At 41.0% G+C, this 21,706-nt stretch overlaps 1 protein-coding gene across 2 annotated transcripts in view; it reads right to left on the bottom strand.

Moving 5' to 3' along the window:
* Positions 1-21,706, bottom strand: part of Dgki (diacylglycerol kinase iota) — a 404,075-nt gene that overhangs the window by 229,263 nt on the left and 153,106 nt on the right. For both annotated transcript variants that reach the window (XM_076860225.2, XM_076860226.2), the window contains exons 4-5: positions 9,647-9,721; positions 8,423-8,479 (exon numbers count right to left, since the gene is read on the bottom strand). In XM_076860225.2, coding sequence (XP_076716340.2) covers positions 8,423-8,479; positions 9,647-9,721 — 132 coding nt within the window. The remainder of the gene's footprint in view (positions 1-8,422; positions 8,480-9,646; positions 9,722-21,706) is intronic.

The following is a 21,706-nucleotide window of genomic DNA, read 5'->3' as shown; positions in this document are numbered from 1 at the left end:
GGTCTTTTAACTGTAAACTGTAAAGCAACATACTGATCCTACAAATTAGTCTAATTTTCATCTTGTTTTTCACTCTGCTCCCATTTATTAAAACAAAGATACAATTCAATGTTGCTCTCAGAAAGCAGCTAATCATAATAGCTAACACTTATTGAGTACTATGTTCCATGAACTTTTAAAACTATTTTGTATGTAATAATGCTTTTAGTCTTCATGAGAATTTTAATAAATAGAAGTGTTGTTCCGTAGAAGTGTACCAATCAACCTCTAGGAGTTGTTAAAGTATTAAAATGTTCCTACATTAGCTAGTAAATTGCGATTTAGCACCTCTACCATTTCGCTAGCTCCTCCCCTACCACCATAACAACTCCTAATACACCCTCTCAATACTGAAGACTATTTTTACATATTCTTAATTGAACAATTAGGATGTAAATTTCTGACATATTGTGACTCCAAGATCCTGTTTCAAATGAGTTATTTTGTGAAAACAAATCCTGTTGCCTGGGCAATGCCACAAATTCCCTCAAAAACTTCAGAAGACTGGGCTGGGTCCACCTAGTATGGGTTATCCATGGAAGGTTAAATGTCCACATGGGCGATTTGGGGTACCATGTCTGGGTGTAGCTTTCAAGATGGTGGCAACAACTCCAGAAATGTTCCCAGTTATCAATATTCATGCCAACAATTCAGAGGAATAATTCTATTGGTGGAAGATGAAGGTCCTGGATCCTCCACCTCCTACTTTGCAGGTAAGGCTACTACTGAGTGATAAGAATTCTAGCCCCCACCCCCCCCAAAAAAAAAGAATTCTAGCTCAGTGCCTACTTAAGAATAGGATGGGGAGGACTGAAGTCAACTGCCAACTGCAGTATTTATTCCCAATAACATTACTGTAGGGCAACTCATCAGAGGGCTCAACTTTGGTCAGAATTATCCTCCTTACTTTACAGATGAAGAAGCCAAAGCACAGAGAGGTCACAAAGAATTTAAGAGTCAAAGCAAGGGCTAGAACTCCAACAGGCTGGCAGTAGAGTCTATGCTCCTTCCATGGCATCTCTATGCCTCCTCAACTCTGAAAGATTAGGTTCAAGCTACTTCAGCATGACACACCAATCAATGACTTCAATGACAGTCAGGAGTGGAAATATTGAACACATAAAAATGTCAGACACTAATCAAAAAGGATTGAAAAAATTTAATACAATTGCTGTTATTTTAGCAGAAACTGAGGGAGATTGAACAATATCATTGATGTTAAGAGAAATTCTGCACTTATCGAGATTATAAATCACCCAGTGACTATCAATTTAAGAAGGGAAATGTTGGAAGAATTGGGTGCAATTAATCTATGAGAAATCATGGCTGACTCATGGGATCCTTGAGCTAGTAACAGCTCCACTCAAGAGATTAAACCTACAATTTCCACAGATCAACAGTTATTTAGAAATAAGATGACTTAAATCATTTGTACCACAACATCTTCTTTTTTAAAAAAATTATTTATTTATTTCTGATTTGTTATACATGAATGCAGAATGCATGTCAGTTCATAGTACACAAATGGAGCACAGTTTTTCATTTCTCTAGTTTACACAAAGTAGAATCACACCGTGTTTCTACGTGTATGTGTCTTCATACATGTACCTAGGGTAATGATGTCCATCTCATTCTACCACCTGTGCTACCTCCATATCCCCTCCCTTCCCCTCCCTCCCCTTTGCCCTACCCAAAGTTCCTTCATTCCTCCCATGCTCCCTCCCAACCCCCATCCTCATTATGGATCAGCATCCACTTATCAGAGAAAACATTTTGCCTTTGGTTTTTTTCTTTTCGGATTGACTTACTTCACTTAGCATGATATTCTCCAACTCCATTCATTTACCTGCAAATGCCATGATTTTATTCTCTTTTAATGCTGAATAATATTCCACTGTGTACATGAGCCACAGTTTCTTTATCCATTCATCTATTGAAGTATATCTAGGTTGGTTCCATAATTTAGCTATTGTGAATTATAGTTCTGCTATAAATATTGATGTTGCTGTGCCACTACAGTATACTGTTTTTAAGTCCTTTGGGTTTAAACCAAGGAGTGGGATAGCTGGGTCAAATTGTGGTTCCATTCCAAGTTTTCTAAGAAATCCCCATACTGCTTTCCAGATTGGTTGCACCAATTTGGCAAAAAGAGTTCTAACACCATGTAGTTTAGTTCATTTAGGGAATAGGAGAAAACACCTTAAATTTTTATTTAAAAACTAATGTATATGACTCTACCAGTCATTAAACATCTTGAGTATTATCCTTCCAAGAAAATAAGTGGGAGACTGAGGACATAAAGGCACAGAGAAAGTAACTTATCCATTACTTTTACTGTAGAAGAAAGTTAAAAACTAAGCTCTATGATTTGAGATGTCAAGCAGTTGTTATTCAGAGTTCTTCTTATTCCCAATATAAATTGATCCTATTGCTGCTTAACATAGTTTGAACAAAGTACATCCAATAAATATACGTTGAACTGAATTGAATTCTCAACCTTACTTCTGTGACAATTAAGTCATGTGATTATCATTTAGGGGAGGAAGAATCATCAGTTGCCTTCATCAGTGATATAAAGAAAATCTTTATTTCCCAAGCACCTTAATTCTTCACACAATTTTCTTTTGACAATTATTCATACCTCCTAAATTGTTGGACTAAAATTAGATTTTTTCTATGTTCTTTTGACCATTATTCATATCTCTTAAATTGTTGAACTGATATTAGATTTGCCTCCAAATGTGAATGTTGATAAACAGTTGTTAAGACAGAACAGCAAAGCTTCTAACACAATAATACCATTTCATCACTCATCAATAATTTATGAATTATTCATATACTTCAAGCAAGTATAAGTAAGTAAGGTAAAAAGCTATTACTTATAGGTGTTAAAATATCAATGATATATTATTTCAAGACTTATCTGCAGCTGGGCAAAGTGGCACAAACCTGTAATCTTAGCAAGTCAGGAGGCTGAGGCAGGAGGATCATGAATTTGAGGCAAGCTGGGGATGTAGCTCAGATGTAAAGCACCCCTGGGTTCAACCCCCAGTACCAAAAGAAATAAAATAAAATAAAAAATACCCAGTGTTGTTAGCTGAGACATATAGCACAATTGCACAGTTATTTTCAAACAGCCAATGCAATTCAAAATATTATTCATAGAATGCTTGAAAGGATCTTAGAAATCACAACCCAATCCATATGGCTTATGACTAAGAAAACTGAGTTCCAAAAAGATTCAACTTGGAGAAAGCAATCCAACAAATATTCATTAGAAAACAGCTGCGCGCCAGGCACTATACACTGCCAGGACACGGTGACTAACAATCCCCACACTCAAGACTGACCACCTATTAGAAAAGAAGCAGAGTTGAACTGAACCCAGATCACTAATGCTAAAGTGAATGTTCTTTCATTTCCATTGAGTACTCTACTGAAAGTCTCTTAAGAATCACAAATGAGTCATAGTCATAATTTCATCTAGTATATGTCCTCTTAGACTAAAAGTTCTTACACACTTTGGAAGAAATGCACCCCCTTACAAAAGCATTGAAGCCACAGATACTCATTGATCACATACTCCATGTCCTGGAACAATTAGTCTGTGATAAGCTCCATGATTGATCTCCCAAGGCTTACACTAAAGGGGAGAAACATTGTCAGGCAACAAACAGTTATAAACATAAATAATTATGACATCTAAAATGACCTAATGGGGAAAACAAGGAACTTTGACAAAGAACACAGTGCTACCTGCTTACACGTGGTATCAAGGAAGAGCTCTGCAATGGAGCAAGTTCATCCGTTGAGTGGTATTGGGAGGTGAGACCTTTTGTTAGGTAACTCGTTCTTGAGGGTAGGGGCCTAGTGAATGGCATTACTGCCTTATGAAAAGCACCCCCTGGGATCTTTTGCTTTCTTTTCTCTGAAAGAGGATGCAATAAGAAGGCAGCAGTCTGCAACTTGGAAGACGGCCTTCATCAGAATTGGACCATGCTGGCATCCAGATCTTGGACTTCCCATCCTCTAGAATTCTTAAAAGAATTCTGTTGTTTATAAGCAACCCAGTCCAGGATATTTTGTTACACAGCCTGAACTGACTAAGACAAGCTCTGAGAGAATGATAATTGAGAAGAAACCTAACTATAAGCAGTAGCTAGTCGTTTAAAGAGATCTACAATATAACAATAAATTATGCAAGGGTCTACAGGTAAGGGATATCTTGGGATGCACCTTGGGAACTGAAATAAAATTCCTGTGACAACTGTGTAGAGCTGGAGAGACACGCAGGGGCCAGACTTACAAGTTTCTCAGGCCAAGACAAAGCATTTAGATTTTTTTCTAAGTGCAATGGAAACCACTAGAGAGTTTTAATCTGGAAAATGACATTATCTAGATTTCATTTTAAAAGATCATTCCATCAAATCACAGGTAGATTGGAGGGAGAAATAAAAACAACCATGGAGAGGTCAAAGATAAGAAATCATGGCACCTTAGTCTAAGCTATTGTCAACAGAAAAGGAGATAAATAAATGGATTTAAAATATGTTTTGTGAATAAAATCAATAAAACTAGCAAAGAACTAGAGGCAGAGAGTGCATGAGAGCAGGAATCAGTGAGAACCTACTCTAGTTTTCCCAACTAGAAACTCATTTTCTGATTTGCAAAAAAATTGGGAAAAATGGTTTTATAGTGAATATAGGTTTGATGCATTATATCTGAGATGATTGTGATACATTCAATGGACATGTCAAATGAACTCCAGAAAATGTAGACTGGAAATGTAAAGTCCCTTGTTGTTAACTCTCCTAATAAGAGCAGACAAAGATAAGAACATAGATGAATCCCAGAAGGATTTGTCGAGGTCAGGGGTGTGAGCAAAGAAAGACTTTAGGAAGGCTGATCCAATGAAGAGGAAAATTAGGAAAGAGCGATGTGGGAAGTCAAGAGAGGAGAGCATTTCAAGAAGAACCAAATATTGATATTTTGAATACTTTTTTAGAGACTGAATAAGAACAGAAAAGTAATGAGTTTGGCATCAGGGAGATCACTGGCAACACTGAGAAAAGCAATTTCAGCAAGTACATAGAGAAGAAATGAGATCAGAACAGGTTAAAATGACTAGAAGATGACATACTAAAAATAATTTTTATGGATGATACTTTCTGGAAGCTTGGCAGTGAACAGCAAACTGAGAATCAGAGCAGCAGTAAATACACAGTCGGCAGTTAAAGCACACTCTTGTTTGTTTGTTTGTTTTTTAAGATGGAAACTACTAGAGCATGCTTTTGCTGACGGAAATAGTCTACACCTGGTGGGAGGTGGGGTAGTTGAAAACACAGGAAAGGAAAGAATATCAAGTCCTTGATAAGAAGGTGGGGGAAGAGATCCAAGATCTTATGAAGGGTCTAGATACAGAGAAGAGGAGCAACACACTGATAAAAATAAAACAACACTTGGATTAGAAAAATTATACATACAACGAAAATTATCTCTTATCCAACTAGCCATTCTGAAAAGAGAAAAATTGAGGGACAGGGAGTAAAAGGTAGTTATATTTATGTTGTATTCTTTAGAACAAAATTCTGTGCTTTCAATTTTCCTAAATAAAACAACTACTTCATTTGAGCTATCACTGAGCCATCTTCTGGCCAATACTGTAGTACATCACGGTGGGCACCGAGGACACCCACAATGCTATCGTTTTCCTCACACTTCCCTCATCCATTGCTGCCATATTGGACAGACACCAAATGGGCAAGGCAACTGATAGAAGAACTATTTTTCCTCTCTCCATAACCTCAAAATCCAATCTTTTCCCATATTTTCTTTTAATCTCCTTGCATTCACCAATAACACTGAGATTACTCTTTTTCACAGTGTCTTTTTTTAAAAAAAAAAAAAAAAACAGGCTCTCATATTTTATGCAGGCTGATGTCAAACTCTTGGACCCATGGGATTGTCCTGCCTTGGCCTCCCAAGTAGCTGGGACTATAGTCATGCACAATCTCTTCTCTTTTTATTAACTGTTTTTAAAATTTGTGATTTTCTTTGTGCTCAGACATCTTCTATTCCTTTTCTACACATCAATCTGTCATCATAGCTTTTATTATTATCTACATCTGCCAATGACTCATAAACCTTACCTCCTGCCCATTCTTCTTTCTAACTTCCAACTCATATATTGCTGTTGAATATCTCCAACTGAGGGCCATCTCAAACATGATCGTTCTGTAATTAAATTCATCACCTCCCCTCTATTTCCAAATCACTCCTTTTCGATATTAATCAGTTTTGCAAGGTAGAGGTCTGGTTTATTCAGTCTCCCCACCCCCACTCCCAACTCATGTCCAAAATCCAATCAATAACCATATTCTGTCAATTTGTTTAATTCAGTCTAATGTCTACCACCAACATTACTCTTGGTTCAGGTCACCTCTCTTATTAACAAAATAGAATTAAAATCAATCAACAGACAAATAGCATCTATTTCTTTCTTGCCTTTTCAACTGTGATGCCTCCCACTCTCTGGCTCAAATCAGTCTGACCCTGGTTTCCCAACTATTTCTTGCCTCTATGGCTAGAGGAGCTTCTTAAAATTCTTAAGTTGTTTCTGTGCCTTCAATACTACTCCAGGACTGTGTGGTATTCCCTCCACACAGCAGTCAGGTATAATATATTCAGCTTAAACAGTTCAATGTCCTCCCAACTTCCTCATGACAAAACACTCCGAGTACAACCTGGCTCCCAGGAATCTGCATGGTCTAGCTCTTGTCTGCCTCACAGGCCACATATCTTACTCAGCTCCCTCAGTACAGTTTGTATGCTGCTGTGCTTTCTGTCTAGAAGGCTCTCACTCTCCTGGTAACCACCCCCTGCACACCTTTTTAAGTTAGATAACTCCTGCACATGTCAGTTTAGTGCCCACCTCCTCCAGGAAACCATTTATTTAACCCCTTTCCAGTCTCTCCCATTCATGACTACACAGAGCTGGTATAAGGAGTACACTAGCTGGGAAGGTTTCCAAGGGCTAAATCTATAAGTGGAACTAAAATTCATATCACTGGGAACCTAAATGAAGTAAAGAAAATATGCTAGCTAGAATTCTTATTTAGCAGACTTTCTTTGAGGAGAGTACCACATGAGATGGTAGTGTTTGGGAAACAATGGTTAACATCTGGCATGCTAAGCAACATTCTAAGAAGGATGTTAATGGTAGGCTTTAGGTTTTCTGACTGGGGAGTGCAATTTTGACTTATTTATTTGACTTAACAGATGAAAACACTGTGATTTAGAGAGAGATGCCAAAGGTCAACTATATCGAGACTGGCTTTGAAAGCAGATAGCCCAATTCTAATTCCAGCATTCACGTGATGTTATGGTTTAGATATGAGGTGTCCTCCAAAAACTCATGTATGAGACGATGCAAGAACATTCAAAAGTGAAATGACTGGATTCTGAAAGCCTTAACCCAATCAATGAATTAATCCTCTGACAGGAATAATTCAGTGGTAATTGCAGGCATATAGAATGTGGCTGGAGGAGGGGGGTTTCTAGGGGCATGCCTTTGGGGTATATATTTAATGACCTGATATTAGAGTCTCTCTCTCTCTCTCTCTCTCTCTCTCTCTCTCTCTCTCTCTCTCTCTCTCTCTCTCTCTCCCCTACCATGATATTCTGCCTCACCTCAAGCCCTGTGGAACGAATAGAGCCAGCTATGTGGACTGAGACCTTTGAAATAAACTTTTCCTCCTTGCTATTGTTCTTGTCAGGTCTTTTAGTTACAGTAGCAAAAAAAAGTTGGCTAAAACACATGAATAACCAGTAACTATGCTGCCCCCTGAATAGCTTAATGCCCCCCACTCAAAATTAACAAAATAGAATTAAAATCAATCAACAGACAATAGCATCTATTTCTTTCTTGCCTCTTCAACTGTGATGCCCCCCACTCTCTGTCAAATCAGTATGACCGTGGTTTCCCAACATATCTACAGTGCAGTGTCCAAATGTTGAAGAGACTTATGAGATTTTATTGATTGCATATATTAGTGGATTCATAAATAACTGATTTTGAATACTTAGAGAGGGAATTTATTTTTCAATCCCAGGTGAATATCTAGGAGTCCAGTGATTCCAAGGTGGGATCTGAAATGGAGCCTCAAATTACTCACTTCTTGCCTTTCATGATGGTGTCTCCTTAGACTCAGGAAGCTAAGGCAGGAGGATCCAGAGTTCAAAGCCAGCCTCAGCAATTTAGCAAGGCCCTAAGCAACTTGGCAAGACCCTGTCTCTAAATAAAACATAAAAGGGGCTGGAAATGTGACTCAGTATTTAAGCACCCCTGGGTTCAATCCCTGGTACAAAAAAAAAAATTACTCACTTCTCTTGGTGATCTTGAGCCTCCTTCTCGAAACGTTGGCTTACATCTGAAATTAATCTGTCATTTAAAAAGAAAAGCATTTACATTAGGGATAGCATCACACTAAAACGAATTACCTAAAACCATCCAACAATGACAGATACTGAGGCTACAGAAAAAAAGAAACTAAATAATAAAGAAGAAAGTTTACTGCTATTCTCAGTGCTTTGAAATCATCACATTAGATAATCTACAGACACATCAACTGATTCTCTATCTCCACTTTCCATCCCCTCCTTCTCACTAATGAAATCACAGCATCTTTCAACAATAAGGCTCTCAAACAGAAAATCAGAAATAGATAAGAAAGAGTCAGAGGAAAACTACAGAGAAGTTAAACCACCCAGCTGGGTTTTAAAATTTAAAAGTAGAAAATATAAACTTGAGAAATTGAAAATGTTGTAAGGATTATCCCAACAATAGAAAAAGTATTCTTTATAGAAGGATTCAGCAGCCCCATACTTTAAGTGGGGAGGTCTCCTACATGGTACACTTATATCATCTTCAACTACAGTAGGACGTGAAAGTGTAAGAATGAAGGAGATGAATAAGTGGAGTTGGGATGGGAAAGAACATATTAAGATCGAACGTCAGTGGTCATTGCCACACCATCTAGATCACCAGCAATTGTAATATGTCAGTGAAATTAAGTGAATGCTGCATAGAACTAAAATATCTCAATGCATTTACACATGTCAGCTTGAAAACACAGATAATGCACAGAGAATCACACATGGAAATGGAGAGGGACTCTTGAAAGTGAGCAGCAGAAAATCACTATTGGGTCCTTTCCTTTCTCCCGAATGTCAAATAAATGCACTACACAGAATTTTCTTCTTTGGAGATAACACAACCTCGGGCTGCCACTTCCAGCCCCAGCCACACATTTACCCTGCACGAGCAAAAGCACTGACCAAGAAGCCCAGAGAAAAGACTGAGCACTGGCTCCAGAGACCATTATTCATCCTAAGAGGTAACATAAAATTATTGCAATTGACACTTAGCAAACAACACAGTGAATTACGCTTAAAACTCTTTTTACTATTAATCTGTTAATTATGTTGGAATTCCTCTTTTTTTAAAGGGCATTTTTTTCCAAAAAGCTGGAAATGGAAACTGACACCCAGTCTTTGAAGACCACACACCTACAATAAAGGAGGGTGGCAGCAGGTGGCGCTCTCTTACCTTTTCTAGCTGCTCGATGCAGGCGGTGTGGACCACGATTTTACAGACTGCACACTTCCTCCTGAGAGCCGATTTCTACAACATTCAATTCAAAATACAGGAAAGAAATGTTAACAGTCTGTGTAAAGACTTCCCTGGTATAAGGACTGTATATGTACACAAATGAAACACTGCCATTCTTTCATACCAAGTGAATTTGAAACTTCATCAAAATATTAAACATCACAACAAACCTAACGGTCTTGTCTCACCAAGTAGTTCCACAGTGGCCTGGCCGGTCTCTCCCAAGTATAATAATGTCCCAATGTCATATGGAGCATATGATATGAATTGGGCACTTTATTCCATTACACTACTTCTAAGTTTGAGACCTAGCAATGTAGGCATTATTTTTATCCCTTTAAAAAAAAAATTGTCACATTTTCATTTGAGCAATTAATCTTTCTTATCTATTTCTGATTTTCTGTTTGAGAGCCTTACTTAGTTCTGCATTCAAATCAAGCATTCGTTTCCTACTGCCAGAAAGTCTATATTTCAAGGGGACAATCACCTTAGGTTTCAGTTCCAGGTATAAATCTATACTAAGCTACTTGGGTCTCTGCTCTTACCTTCAGGAGAGAGAACACAGCTCTAGTTTTTATACCCAAGAAATAATAATAATGATAACAACCACAACAGCAAACTCAGCAAGGGCAGTTAATGCAACACAGGGCTTGCTGCATGCCCTTATCAGTACTTCACAAACAGCAACTCCCTTAACCCCCACAACTCTATGAAATAGGTACTATCCTTCCCAGGTTACAGATGAGAAGAGTGAGGCCTGGGAAGGGACCTGCCCAAGGTCATCTAATTAGGGGATAGCAGAGTCAGACTGTCTGACTCCTAAGCACTACTCAATGTGGCATCTCTGACAGTTAGTAGTGGTTAAATTCACAATAAAAAGCTTTTTAAGGTTTATCTTTTCTCTAATAATAAAGAGCTGTGGGGAGAGATGAACAGGGGCTCTACATTTCATCACTACCAAGGTCCTGTAGCATTTAAGCTGGGAACGCTGAGATCTCTGCAGGGACATCTGAGTCCGTACTTTTGAGTTTGCGCACTAGAAGAAACTTCTTACCAACAACCTATCTGCCAACAGTCCATCAAAGCCACCAAGTGTGAAAGGCGGTCCCTTTCCTTTCAGAAGGCACCAGAATAGACTATGAGCAACTCCCCCTTGTCCCCGTCTGATGAGTGGCTGCCTCTGCTGGGTGTCATATTGGAGGAGACTTTGGCAGTGGGGTAGGAAAGAGCCCAATACTGGTGCCACCCAAGGAGACTGGAGGGACTGCAGATAGCCACCTTGGAAGGGGCAGCAAAAGGAAAGAAACTGCCTCCCCCCCCCCCCCCCGTTCCTGGATGGTTCCAGTTATTCAACATGGGGGCGTGGGGGTGGGCTCCTGTTGGTACCAGTGATGACAGTGTTATCAGCTCAGCTATCAAAGAAACACCTAGAACACTGTATTACCACAACAACGAAAACTCTGGAATGTATTCACTGACTGAAGTTAATTGACCCTGTTGGTGGATGCTTTGATCACTCTTTCCTGTTCCTAAAGAGAGAACATGGTCTTCAATGTTGTATGGATTTGACAATCAATTGATTCTACAAGTAACAAAGGATAAGGGAAACTAAAACAACTAGTAACACTACTGAAAACTGTCTTGCTCTACTCCTAAACACAGCAGAAGAGAAGCAGGAGGAGAAAGTGGGGGGGAAGAGGGAGAGGAGGAGGAAGAGGAGGACGCACACTACAAGAGAATTCGAAGCACCAGTCACAGCAGTAACAGAAGCAGCAGCAACAACAGTAATAAAATTTGACCTTGTAAATTTTCATGAGAGGAATGGCCGCAGACAAGTGCCTGGGCTCTCCTGTTTCCTGCGCATATCCTGGTGGGATCCTGCTTTAGCACCACCTGCAGAAAACCCCTGGGGCATTTGAGTCCCACTAACAAAGTTACAGAGATGCCAGGGAAACTGGAGTTGGTTCTAGGCAGCTTCTTGCCATCCACAAGACTTCTAGATAACACTGCACACAAGCAAAGCAGCCTACTTCAGGTGGGCTACCCCTTAGGGGCTATGATTTAAGGTGTCTGAAAAGCCTCCTTTCTTGTCCATACCCCCAACCTGGGTCTAGCTTTGTGCCTGATATCAAGCTCTGCATTAAGCTCTTTGGAGCTCCAGGGTTTCTGGAAGCGTCTTAGGAGTCATTGAGGAGGATGGGAAAAGAAATACAGTGGGCTCAGGAAGCCTGTGAACTCAATAAACCCAGAACACCTCTTCCTTTCTTTGTTTTCCACATCAGGATTCTGGGTCAAAATCCCTATTAGATAAGGGATCTGGGATACTGGAGTTTAAGAGCCACTGCCTCAAGATATGTCATCACTCAGCTTTCTGGGATGACATGTAAATACGCTAACGTCATTCATCGTGAACAATTCAAGAGCAACAATCTATGGCTGACAACATAGGAAATAAAGTGCTGTATGTGATAAAACTAATTTTAATTAAATAATATTGAATTCTGAAAGACCGTCTTAAAATATATCGCATGCTTCTGTGCCTCCTGAGACAGCAAATATTGACCACAATCTGAATTCTTCTTCAAAGTCCAGTCATTTTTCTTTCCTCTCCTATGATCTGACAAAAGACCCTTTCAAATCATTGTTCCTGTCTTTGTTGCCCAGGATTTCCTAAATGACAGCTACTAAGCAGCTTGTGATCTGAACATCAGATAATTAAATTTTACAAACATATACAAAATTAAGTGAATAAATTCTGAGTGAAGGCCCAAGTTTTTTTCCCATACTAGTAAAGAACGAGGATTATAGTTCCTCAACTAACGACAATTGCTTCAATGGATCCAAAGGCAACTGCTGACTTTTTTTTTTTTTTTTTTTTTTTACTGTTTCAATTGGCTAAGGCTATCTGAAGTGGCTAGATAATAAGCTTTTGAGTAGAACTTGCTCCAAACATGTAGAATTTTATGCTTGGTTATGTTACAATTTTTGTTTTAAAAATTTAATCTAAATACAGGAAATACAACATGAAGCATACTCTATTCTAAATACCTTCACTAATTCTCTTTTTTCCTAAATAACTCTTACTTAAGCCAGCTCCTCCTTCACTATGAAAGGTGATGAATCAAATCAAGTCATTAACAAATCATCCAATAGGTTAGTCTTCACATTGGGACACAGTTGTTACAGAACCTAGCACAAAAACATAATTGAAAACAGAAACATTATCTGGGACACTAAGTCCATGTTCAAAAATTAAAATTGTAAAAATGTATTAATTTGTTCTCATCAGTGAATTTAAAGGTCATTTGGGCTTTCTACTTTAAATTTCAAATAGAGTAACCTCAGTGCCCTTAATGAGGGTTTCCTGATTTGATCAGTGTTGGTATTCAAAATAAACCCATTAATCTCTCTGTGTGTGTGCGCATGTGTGTATGCTTTTATAGCATATTTGTAGAAACTAAGAATAGATCACATCCCATCTGTTATGGTTTGGATATGAGGTGTCTCTCAAAAGCCTCTGTGTTAATACAGAAATGTTAAGAAGTAAAGTGATTGGATTGTGAAAGCTGTAACCTAATCTGTCCGTCCTAGTTTGAATGGACTGTTGACTAGGTGTTAACTGTGGGTTGGTAGGTGTGGCTGGAGGGGGTGGGTCAGTGGGAGTATGCCCTGAAAAGCTTGTTCTTCCCGGTGCCCTTTCCTTTCCTCTCTGTCTCTGCTTTCTGACTGTCATGAAGTGAGTCATTTTCCTCCACATGCCCTTCTGCCATGATGTTCTGCCTCATCTTGGGCTTAGAGCCACATACTTGGCCAGCCATGGATTAAACCTCTGGAAACATAAGCCAAAATAAACTTCTCCTCCTCTAAGTTGTTCTTGTAGGTTATTTTGGTCACAGCGATGAAAACCATCACATCTCACTTTTATCTACTAAAATCATGATGGGCCTTTACTTAAATAATTACATGAAAGGGGCTGGGAGATAGCTCAGTGACAGAGCCCTTGCCTACTGATGCCTAGCCCCCCAGCAATCCCCGAAATAACCATAATAACAAGATGGTATGCTACGTTTGAGCATGGCAGGCCTGGTCTAGCGGCCGTACCGTGGCTAGAAGAGGAAACACACTTAAAGTTCTGGCTTGGCCCTTTATCATTTTCCAAACTACAGGAACAGCTGGCCTTCCAAGCAGGGGCAGCTCCTCACCAAACTGCTGCTCCTATCAAGCAAGGAAGCAAAATTGCCGCAGCTTTAGAGCCCTGGAGCTGGGGATATCAGTTCTAGGGACAGAAAGATGAGAGACAACCAGTGGTCACAGGACAGGGTTTCATATCTCTCCCAACCACAACCTCTGGCTATAAGACAGCGATCTTTAATTCCCTTGAGCAAGAGAGATGATTTCTGCTAAGTTATAATGAATTTCTGGTGGAAGTAGAATCTGATAGAGGGAAAAAGAAAGGTGAGAAAAGGAGAAAGGGAAGGAGGAGAAGAAGAAGGAGGGGGAAATAAAAATGGAAGGAAAGGAGAGGAAGGAAGAGAAACGGGAGGAGAGGGGGAATGGCAGGATGGGTTGAGAGGGACGGGAAGGACATGAAGACTTCAGGACTATGGTAAGTTGCTCTCACAGGTCTGTGGTTATGAAAGGGTCCTGCCTTCTTGCATCCCAGGGTAACTGGAGTTCAATGTTTATTGGCCCCAACAGTCTGCTGTTTGACCCCAAGGAGCAGGTAAGACAAGGCTAGCTGTTCCCTTACCAACAAGGTACACACCAAACCTTTCCTCTCCTTAAACAGAGGGCATATTGTCTTCCCTGCTGACCATATATCTCCTGCTGTAGCCTTAAGAACCCCCCTCACCCAACCACCAGGTTTAACCACCAGAAATCAGGAGTCTATGTGGCCACCCATTGATTTCCCTGGCTCAAGGAGGGTGCAGAGGCCAGAACCCGCTCCTGCCTCCCAAAATACCAGGGTTAAGTTTGGACTCACAGCTTATCACTTTAGACAGAGACACCAGAGTGAAGCCCCCAGACCTAATGCAGGGAATTGCTGCTTCTACTGAGTCCTGTAAGCCAGGAGGCCACACGGGGAGAAGCAGGGAGGCAGCTTCAGAGGGGCTCTTAGGGGAAGTTTCTGCTGAAGCTGAAAAAGCCCAGGGAAGGGGAACTCTGGGGAGGCTGGGGGATGGGCTCCCCTGAGCCCCTCCCACTGATTTCTCAGCCCCTAGGCCTTCCTAGGTCAGCAGATTCTCCCTGCAGACCACCAGGCTCAGCCACAGGGGCACTCTGGTGAGAGGGCAGGAGCAGGGCAGTGCAGCCCAGGAGGCTGGCCTTGTCCGGGTTCTCTCTCTGAGGGTGGGGCTAAGGGAATGCTTGGTGAATGGCAGGACAGGAAACTCCCTAGCTTTTAGAATGTCAGGAATTTGGAGTCCTTTAGGTGAGGACTGCCTCTCTGGGCAACAAAAACAAGAACATTTTTTTTTTTTTTTTTTTTTTTTTTTGCTGTATAATTCAAGGTAAATGAAAACAAGAGTTCTTTGATTTATTTAAAACCTCATTAGAAGAAATGACAAGCATACTTGGCAAGTCCTGCTTTTCTGGGGAGCCTGGGATGCAATCTGTAAATTGGTATTAGGAAAAATGAAGAATGACATTATCTGAAAGTTCCATAAGTAAGACTTCAGAGCCAAAGTTCAGCCTCCACTGTCCCTCATGCTGGCTCCTCTTTTCTCCCAGCAGAACACAGAACGTTTTGAGAAACCAGCCCCTACCTCAGAGCAAAGCCTGTCCAAGGAAGGGGGTGTGACCCTTGTCCTTGGAAAGACCCACAGAGCACTCCTAGGCACATACCCACTCTGCTGAGTGGTTTATCTACAAAAAACAGGAGAGATCTGCAGAGCCAGGTGTCCCTGACTCAGTCAGGCTAGGTGAGGACCCATAGCAACCCCCAGCAACCACCAATCAGCATGAGACAGGAAAAATACCTGGGATGCCAGATGACCTTCCCAGTAGTTTGTGGTGGTTGACAACATGTTGGGAAACCATGTAGTTCAGCACGTACACCCCTCGTGGATTAAATGGATCAGTTAAAACGAATCCTCCTCTTGTGCTAACCAATCACCCTTACCCAATTTGTTCCTGCCAGTGAATGTGCTAATCATGTTTCAGAGTTGTTTTATGATTTTCCCGTGGTGTGTGATGATTTGCTAAGAGATGCTATGATGTATGTGAAGTCCTTGCCTCCCCCCAAAAGTGTATAAAACTGCTGCAAACCCTGGGCTCGGGGCCTCTCAGCATCACAAGTTGCTGTGTGCGCGTGGAGGACAGAGCTAGCTCCCAATAAACGCCTCTTTGCTGCTTACATCCCTCTTGGTCTCTGGTGGTCTTTTGGGGATCCCAAATTCGAGCATAACAGTTTCACATAAGTCAGGAGGGTGGCCAGCTGAGGTCCCAGCACACGCCTACTGGACGTCCTGGGATTTTACCAGTTCTGTTCAGAGCAACAGAATCTCATGATCTTAAACCAAGGAACCAAGATGCACATATCTGGAGGAGTCTGTGACCCAAGGAAAACTCGGAGATCTCCTTAGAAGGTTGACTTCAGTAGAATGGCACTTGTGGAGGGTCCTATCCCTCAGCCTGGAAAGGAAGGCTTTATTTGTGAAGACCCATGTGTTGGTAAAAATGTGACCTCTGTACAGACAACGTCCTGGTAAGGGCTGAATCCCTCTGAGATGGTATTCCACCATCAACATCCTAGATTATAAATGATGCCAAAAGTACCACAGAATATCTGAAAGGAAAAAATAGCAGAGACTTCTGGAAGGTGGGTGGGGGAATGTGTGCACCAAAATCCTTATGACAGGCTCCAATGTGTATCAACGCATCTGTGCGGCAGCTACCTGAAGCAGGATGGCCTGACATACAGTCACACACACACAGAGAATTTCTCATGTGGCTGGAACAATCTGTGAACCACCAGCTTTTCCAGAATATATTTGTGGAAATTCAGTCAACAGATCATTCTAACATCACTCCAGGTAGAAGGCAGAGGAGAACGCTTCTGTCTTGGGAGAAGCTGGCAGAATGTTAGGAGAGAGCTGCACGTGGTGAAATGTTAAAGAAACAGCTCAGACAATAAAAGGTATAATTTAGAGGAGAGTAAGATTGCAGAGGCTGAGTCAGTAAGAAAGGCCTCAAGGAGAAATCCAACTCTTGAATTTAGCCTTAAAAGGTGTATACGTTTGAAAAATCAAAAACATTCCAGCAGAAAGATCAAAAGTTATCATTATTTAACAGGCACTGATGCCTTCTGAAAGGAACTGAGCCTGGCTTCAGCAAGTGAGGTGGGCACAGAGCTGCCGGGCTCATGGGTGTCCATTTGCACAAGTTGTATGTTGCACAAGGTTTGGTGTTTGAGTTTGATCACGTGCATTTAGTTGGGGGATCGGGCACAATGGGTGTCCACAGATGTGCACAATGGTTTTGCTGTGTCATGAGGAGTTGCCATAGAACTGGCGAAGCAGAACTATTTCTAAGACGCCCAGGTGTTTAAAAAAAAAAAAAAAAAAAAGATCTTAGCATACAAGATGGTGGAGATTCTGCTGTGTTTTTCCACACACAGCTGTAATACAACACCAAGTTCAGTGCCTGACACAGATATTCTGGAAGGAAAGGAAAAGGGGAAAATGGCGGTCTTGGAGACATTAGGAGACATCCCCACTAGTACATGGGCTTCTCATAATGGACAATCCTGCAAGAAGTAATAATTATGCTGACTGAGGAACAGAGGACCTCTACAGACCACGGGGGAAACAGGGTAGAGGCTCCACTGCTGTGGGGCAACTATTTCATCCAACAAATCACATGTCCTCTGGGGATTCCCAGGGAGACCTGATGGGGATACCAGGCTGCAGAGGACTGAGGGCTTCCATGGTGGGTAGAGCAGGAGGTGACTGTGCTACTGCTGCTCACAGGAGGCCACATGTATCTGTTAGTCCCTCAAAACTTGGAAGGCTTATTTGGGCAACAATGGGGCTGGGAGGCAGAGGAAACAGCTGGAACTGGGGCCAAGGCAGCCAGCCTTCCCCAGGAGAAGACCCTGGCGGGGTGATGCAGATGAGGCTATAAGGTAGACGGGGATAGGGTCCCCAAGACCCTACATCTGGACTTTAAAAACTACAAATTTTAACTTAATGGGTAACAAGGGACCCATAGAGGTTTTGAGACTAATAATGCCACAGATAATCATTTAATTTGGTAAGAGCCTGCAGCACTATCTCAAAGCACAAGGAAGGAGATGAGAGAAGGTGAGCTAAGTAATTTATTAATTCAGTCAACTAATAAACATTGAGTCCCTACTAGGTGGCAGACTTCCAGGCACTGGGGACATAGCAGCAAATATATATTTATGTATATATACACATCACAGAGCATTGTTTGCCTGAGAGAGGTGGCAGACAATAATCAAAATAGGAAAGTAACATATAACATGTTTGGCTGGGGTTGTGGCTCAGTGGTAGAGTGCTTGGCTAACATGCATGAGGCACTGGGTTCGATCCTCAGCACCACATAATAAAATAAAGATATTGTGTCCACCTAAAACTAAAAAATAAGTGTTTAATATATATATATATACATACACACACATATATATACACATACATATCAATATATATATCATGTTGATGGAAATAAGTGTTAAAGGGAAATTTACAGAATTTATAGAAAAGGAGATGAGATGGGGCTCATGATCTCAAAGGCCAGTGGTCATCTGGCCCTTTTGCTTTGGTGTGATGACACAGTACAGTATGGTGGGAGTACATGGAGGAGAGGTCTATTCAGCTAGGAAGATAAGTGATGACAAGAAGTGGTGGGGTCTCAATATTTCCTATAAGGACCTGCTCCCAATGACCAGACCACCTCCCTCCAGACCCCAATTCCTAAAGGTTCCACTGCCTTCCGATAGTACCACAGGCTAAGGATCAAGCCTTTAGCACAAGGGCCTTTGGGGAATATTTCAAGTCAAACTATAGCAGGGACTGAGTGCATACCCCTCTTTCCAATCCCACACAGGTGTTTTCCAAGGTCAACATGAATGTCTCACACTTTGGTCTTGGGTCTTTCAGTAGATTAATTAATACTATCAAGGTTGGTTTCGATCCTACACTCTGGCTGCAGGTGTTGACCTGCTGACAGCATACATCACAGTTTCCTACTGGACTACGGCTGGAATTGTCTCTGAGTTCTGTAATAAAAGCCATTTAATATGCTCTTCCAACAGTGTTTTGTTCTTTTCTAAGGAACACATCCTCTGAAACACTCTGCATATGAAGTGTCTGTGTTCCTAGAGACACTTTTGAGTAACCTCAGATATGCACATAAATCTTGCAGCTAAGCCAAGGCCACACTGGAGCTGATACAAAGAAAGGTCAACTCATTGGTCCCTGAGAGACACACGGAGAGAAGAAGAAAAGTGCCTCCCTGGCATTGTTTGGACACAAATGAAAAGTGTTATAATTCCCCAACAGCCAGTATATTTTATATTTTGCATTCAAAGAAAGGGGGAATAAAAGAAGCCAAAATCTTGCAGCAGAAAGCCAAGGGAAGTAGAAGACTTTGTGGACTGAATATGAGAGCCAGAAAAATACAAGAAACCTTTCTCCCCCCTGAGAAGCAACCACTGGGACTCACCTGAGAAGCAATTTGGTAAACCACACTGCTAGAACATGTTGACTCAAAGCTAGAATTGAATGCTTATTTTTTTATTTGGTTTAATTTTTTTTTACAGGGGAAAACATGATAGGTAGAATTTTGTACTGCATAACAACATTTTGGTCAAAGCCAGACTTCATGCATATCTGACGTAACACACTATACAGCCTAGGCGTGTGAAAGGCCAGATTGTCTAGGTTTGTACAAGTACACGATGATGTATTTCTTAGAAGACATCCCATAATTAAGCAGCAAAGAATTGTGCAAGATTTCACTTTCAGCTGAAAGCTACCATAAGAATCTTAAGAGAGGTCTGTGTCTTAGAACTAAATTGAGCAAGTACTGCTACCACATCTAAGAAATCTACATAAAATTCAGGTGCAGTTATTTAGACACAGAACATACTGGAGTATGGGGAATGACCTGAAAAATTGTTACATGTTGGTACAAGCTGAATGAAATGATCCTAAAACTCCGATTGTCTGAGATGGTCAAATGTATGACGTCCAGTGTCCTCTCCACTGGAAGATTGCTTCTCTGCTTATCCATTCCTTCATCTTCTCCAGAATGGTCATGATGTATTAGAAAGGGATCTCAGTCAACAAACTCAAAACTTCAAAATACTGTCATCCTATTTCTTCTTCCTGGCTCTCATTTTACCCAAGAACACTTTATATTGCCATGTTAGTATTAACCATCTACCCTGTTGCCATCAGCTCTTCTTTCTCCCCGTCCTCTCTGACCTGCTTGTGCTTTCCTTCCTTTTTCACATTTGCTTCCCTTTACTTCTCCACCCAGAAGCCAGCAGGTCCAGTCACGAGTTTTAGTACACGTGCTGCCACCTTCCCGTCTCTGGTTCTTTCCAACTGCTCTTGTGGCTGCTGCATGTTAGATTTTAAGCCTCTCTCCAAAGTTTTATTTTGTATTAGCAGATCAAAGTTGCCATACATATTACAGAAGGTTAGCAGAAGAGTGGATATATGTGCAAAAATGTATATAAATATGATTACTAGTACAGAGACAATCATAAATAGAAATTCACAATTAGAGACCTACACATATAAATGAATGGGCATCAACACATTTCAAGCAGACAGGTAGGAGTGAGGATGGGCTGGATATACTACAGAAGCCACAATGAAGGCAAGTTAACAGGAACTGGGGTCTCAGAGGTGGTCTCAATGGCTCTCTCTAGTTCTGAAGTAGTATATCTTGGGCACAGCAGAGAGCTGAGGCTTAATGGAACTAGAAGATGCCAAACTTTGCCTTTTAACTCCAGCTGGTATGAAAGCACCATTTAAGCCATCTTACTTGTATAAGGAGTCTAAGTGTTCTCATTATCAGCTTACTTTGTGGAAATAGATGAATTTTTTAAAACAACAACTAAATATTTCTAACCTACACTTTAGAGGTACTTGTTTTTATATGAGATATTATATGTACTTTAGAAACCATACCAGCAGTGGTAAGCTAGCTCTCCTTTCATTGCTGTTTTCCATGTTCCCAGCTATTGGTTCATAATTCAGACAGGGCTTCCCTAGCCAGTTTCACCAGAGAAAAATCAACATTTCAGTCACCCTTCATAGTATCTCCAGTTGAAATGCTGTTTTCACTGATGTACACACATCGCCACCCATATCGTTTTTCAGTGAGGACACCATCACCATAGTTCACTAGATGGCTGGCAGTATGATGTCCATGGTCCCTAGCCAGGCCAGGTACTATTCAACCACTTGGGGCTAAGGGACTGAGACCCTGTGATACTGAGCAACTTGCTCAAGAAGACAAGCTAAGAGTGGAATCCGGGTCTTCTACTGATGACAACTTACTTTCCCTCTTATTTTCTTTGTCTTATTTTCAGTGTTGGTTTATGGAACCAATACTGATAAGAACCCATAAGACATGTGATATCTGACATCTTTGCTTTATTTGGTCTCCTGAGAACCCCACGGAAATGGACCGATGACAACCATACCATGACCACCCACGAAAAGATGGTAAAAAGCAGTCTCTGTTCTTCACGGGGATCAAATAAAATGGGCTTCAGAAGATGTAGTACTGGCCAAGAGTGCTTTCCCCCCGTAACAGTCTGCTAGTAGTGAGTAGGAAATTGCCCTCTCAAGAGCCTCAGAAATAAGGCAGGAATTCAAATGTCCTTGGACTATCAATGCAATGATATCTAAATGGCAGAGTCCACCTGGTGACAATGTCTCGGTGTGTACATGTCTCTTTCTCAGCAATCACATTATTGAACTCATGTATTCTTTCAGTGAAAAGTCACAAGACGAC

The sequence above is a fragment of the Callospermophilus lateralis genome, chromosome 1 (genome assembly GCF_048772815.1).
Source record: "Callospermophilus lateralis isolate mCalLat2 chromosome 1, mCalLat2.hap1, whole genome shotgun sequence".
NCBI lineage: Eukaryota > Metazoa > Chordata > Mammalia > Rodentia > Sciuridae > Callospermophilus > Callospermophilus lateralis.
The sequence above is the reverse complement of the archived record's forward strand: the minus strand, read 5'-3'. Positions and strand labels throughout refer to the sequence as shown.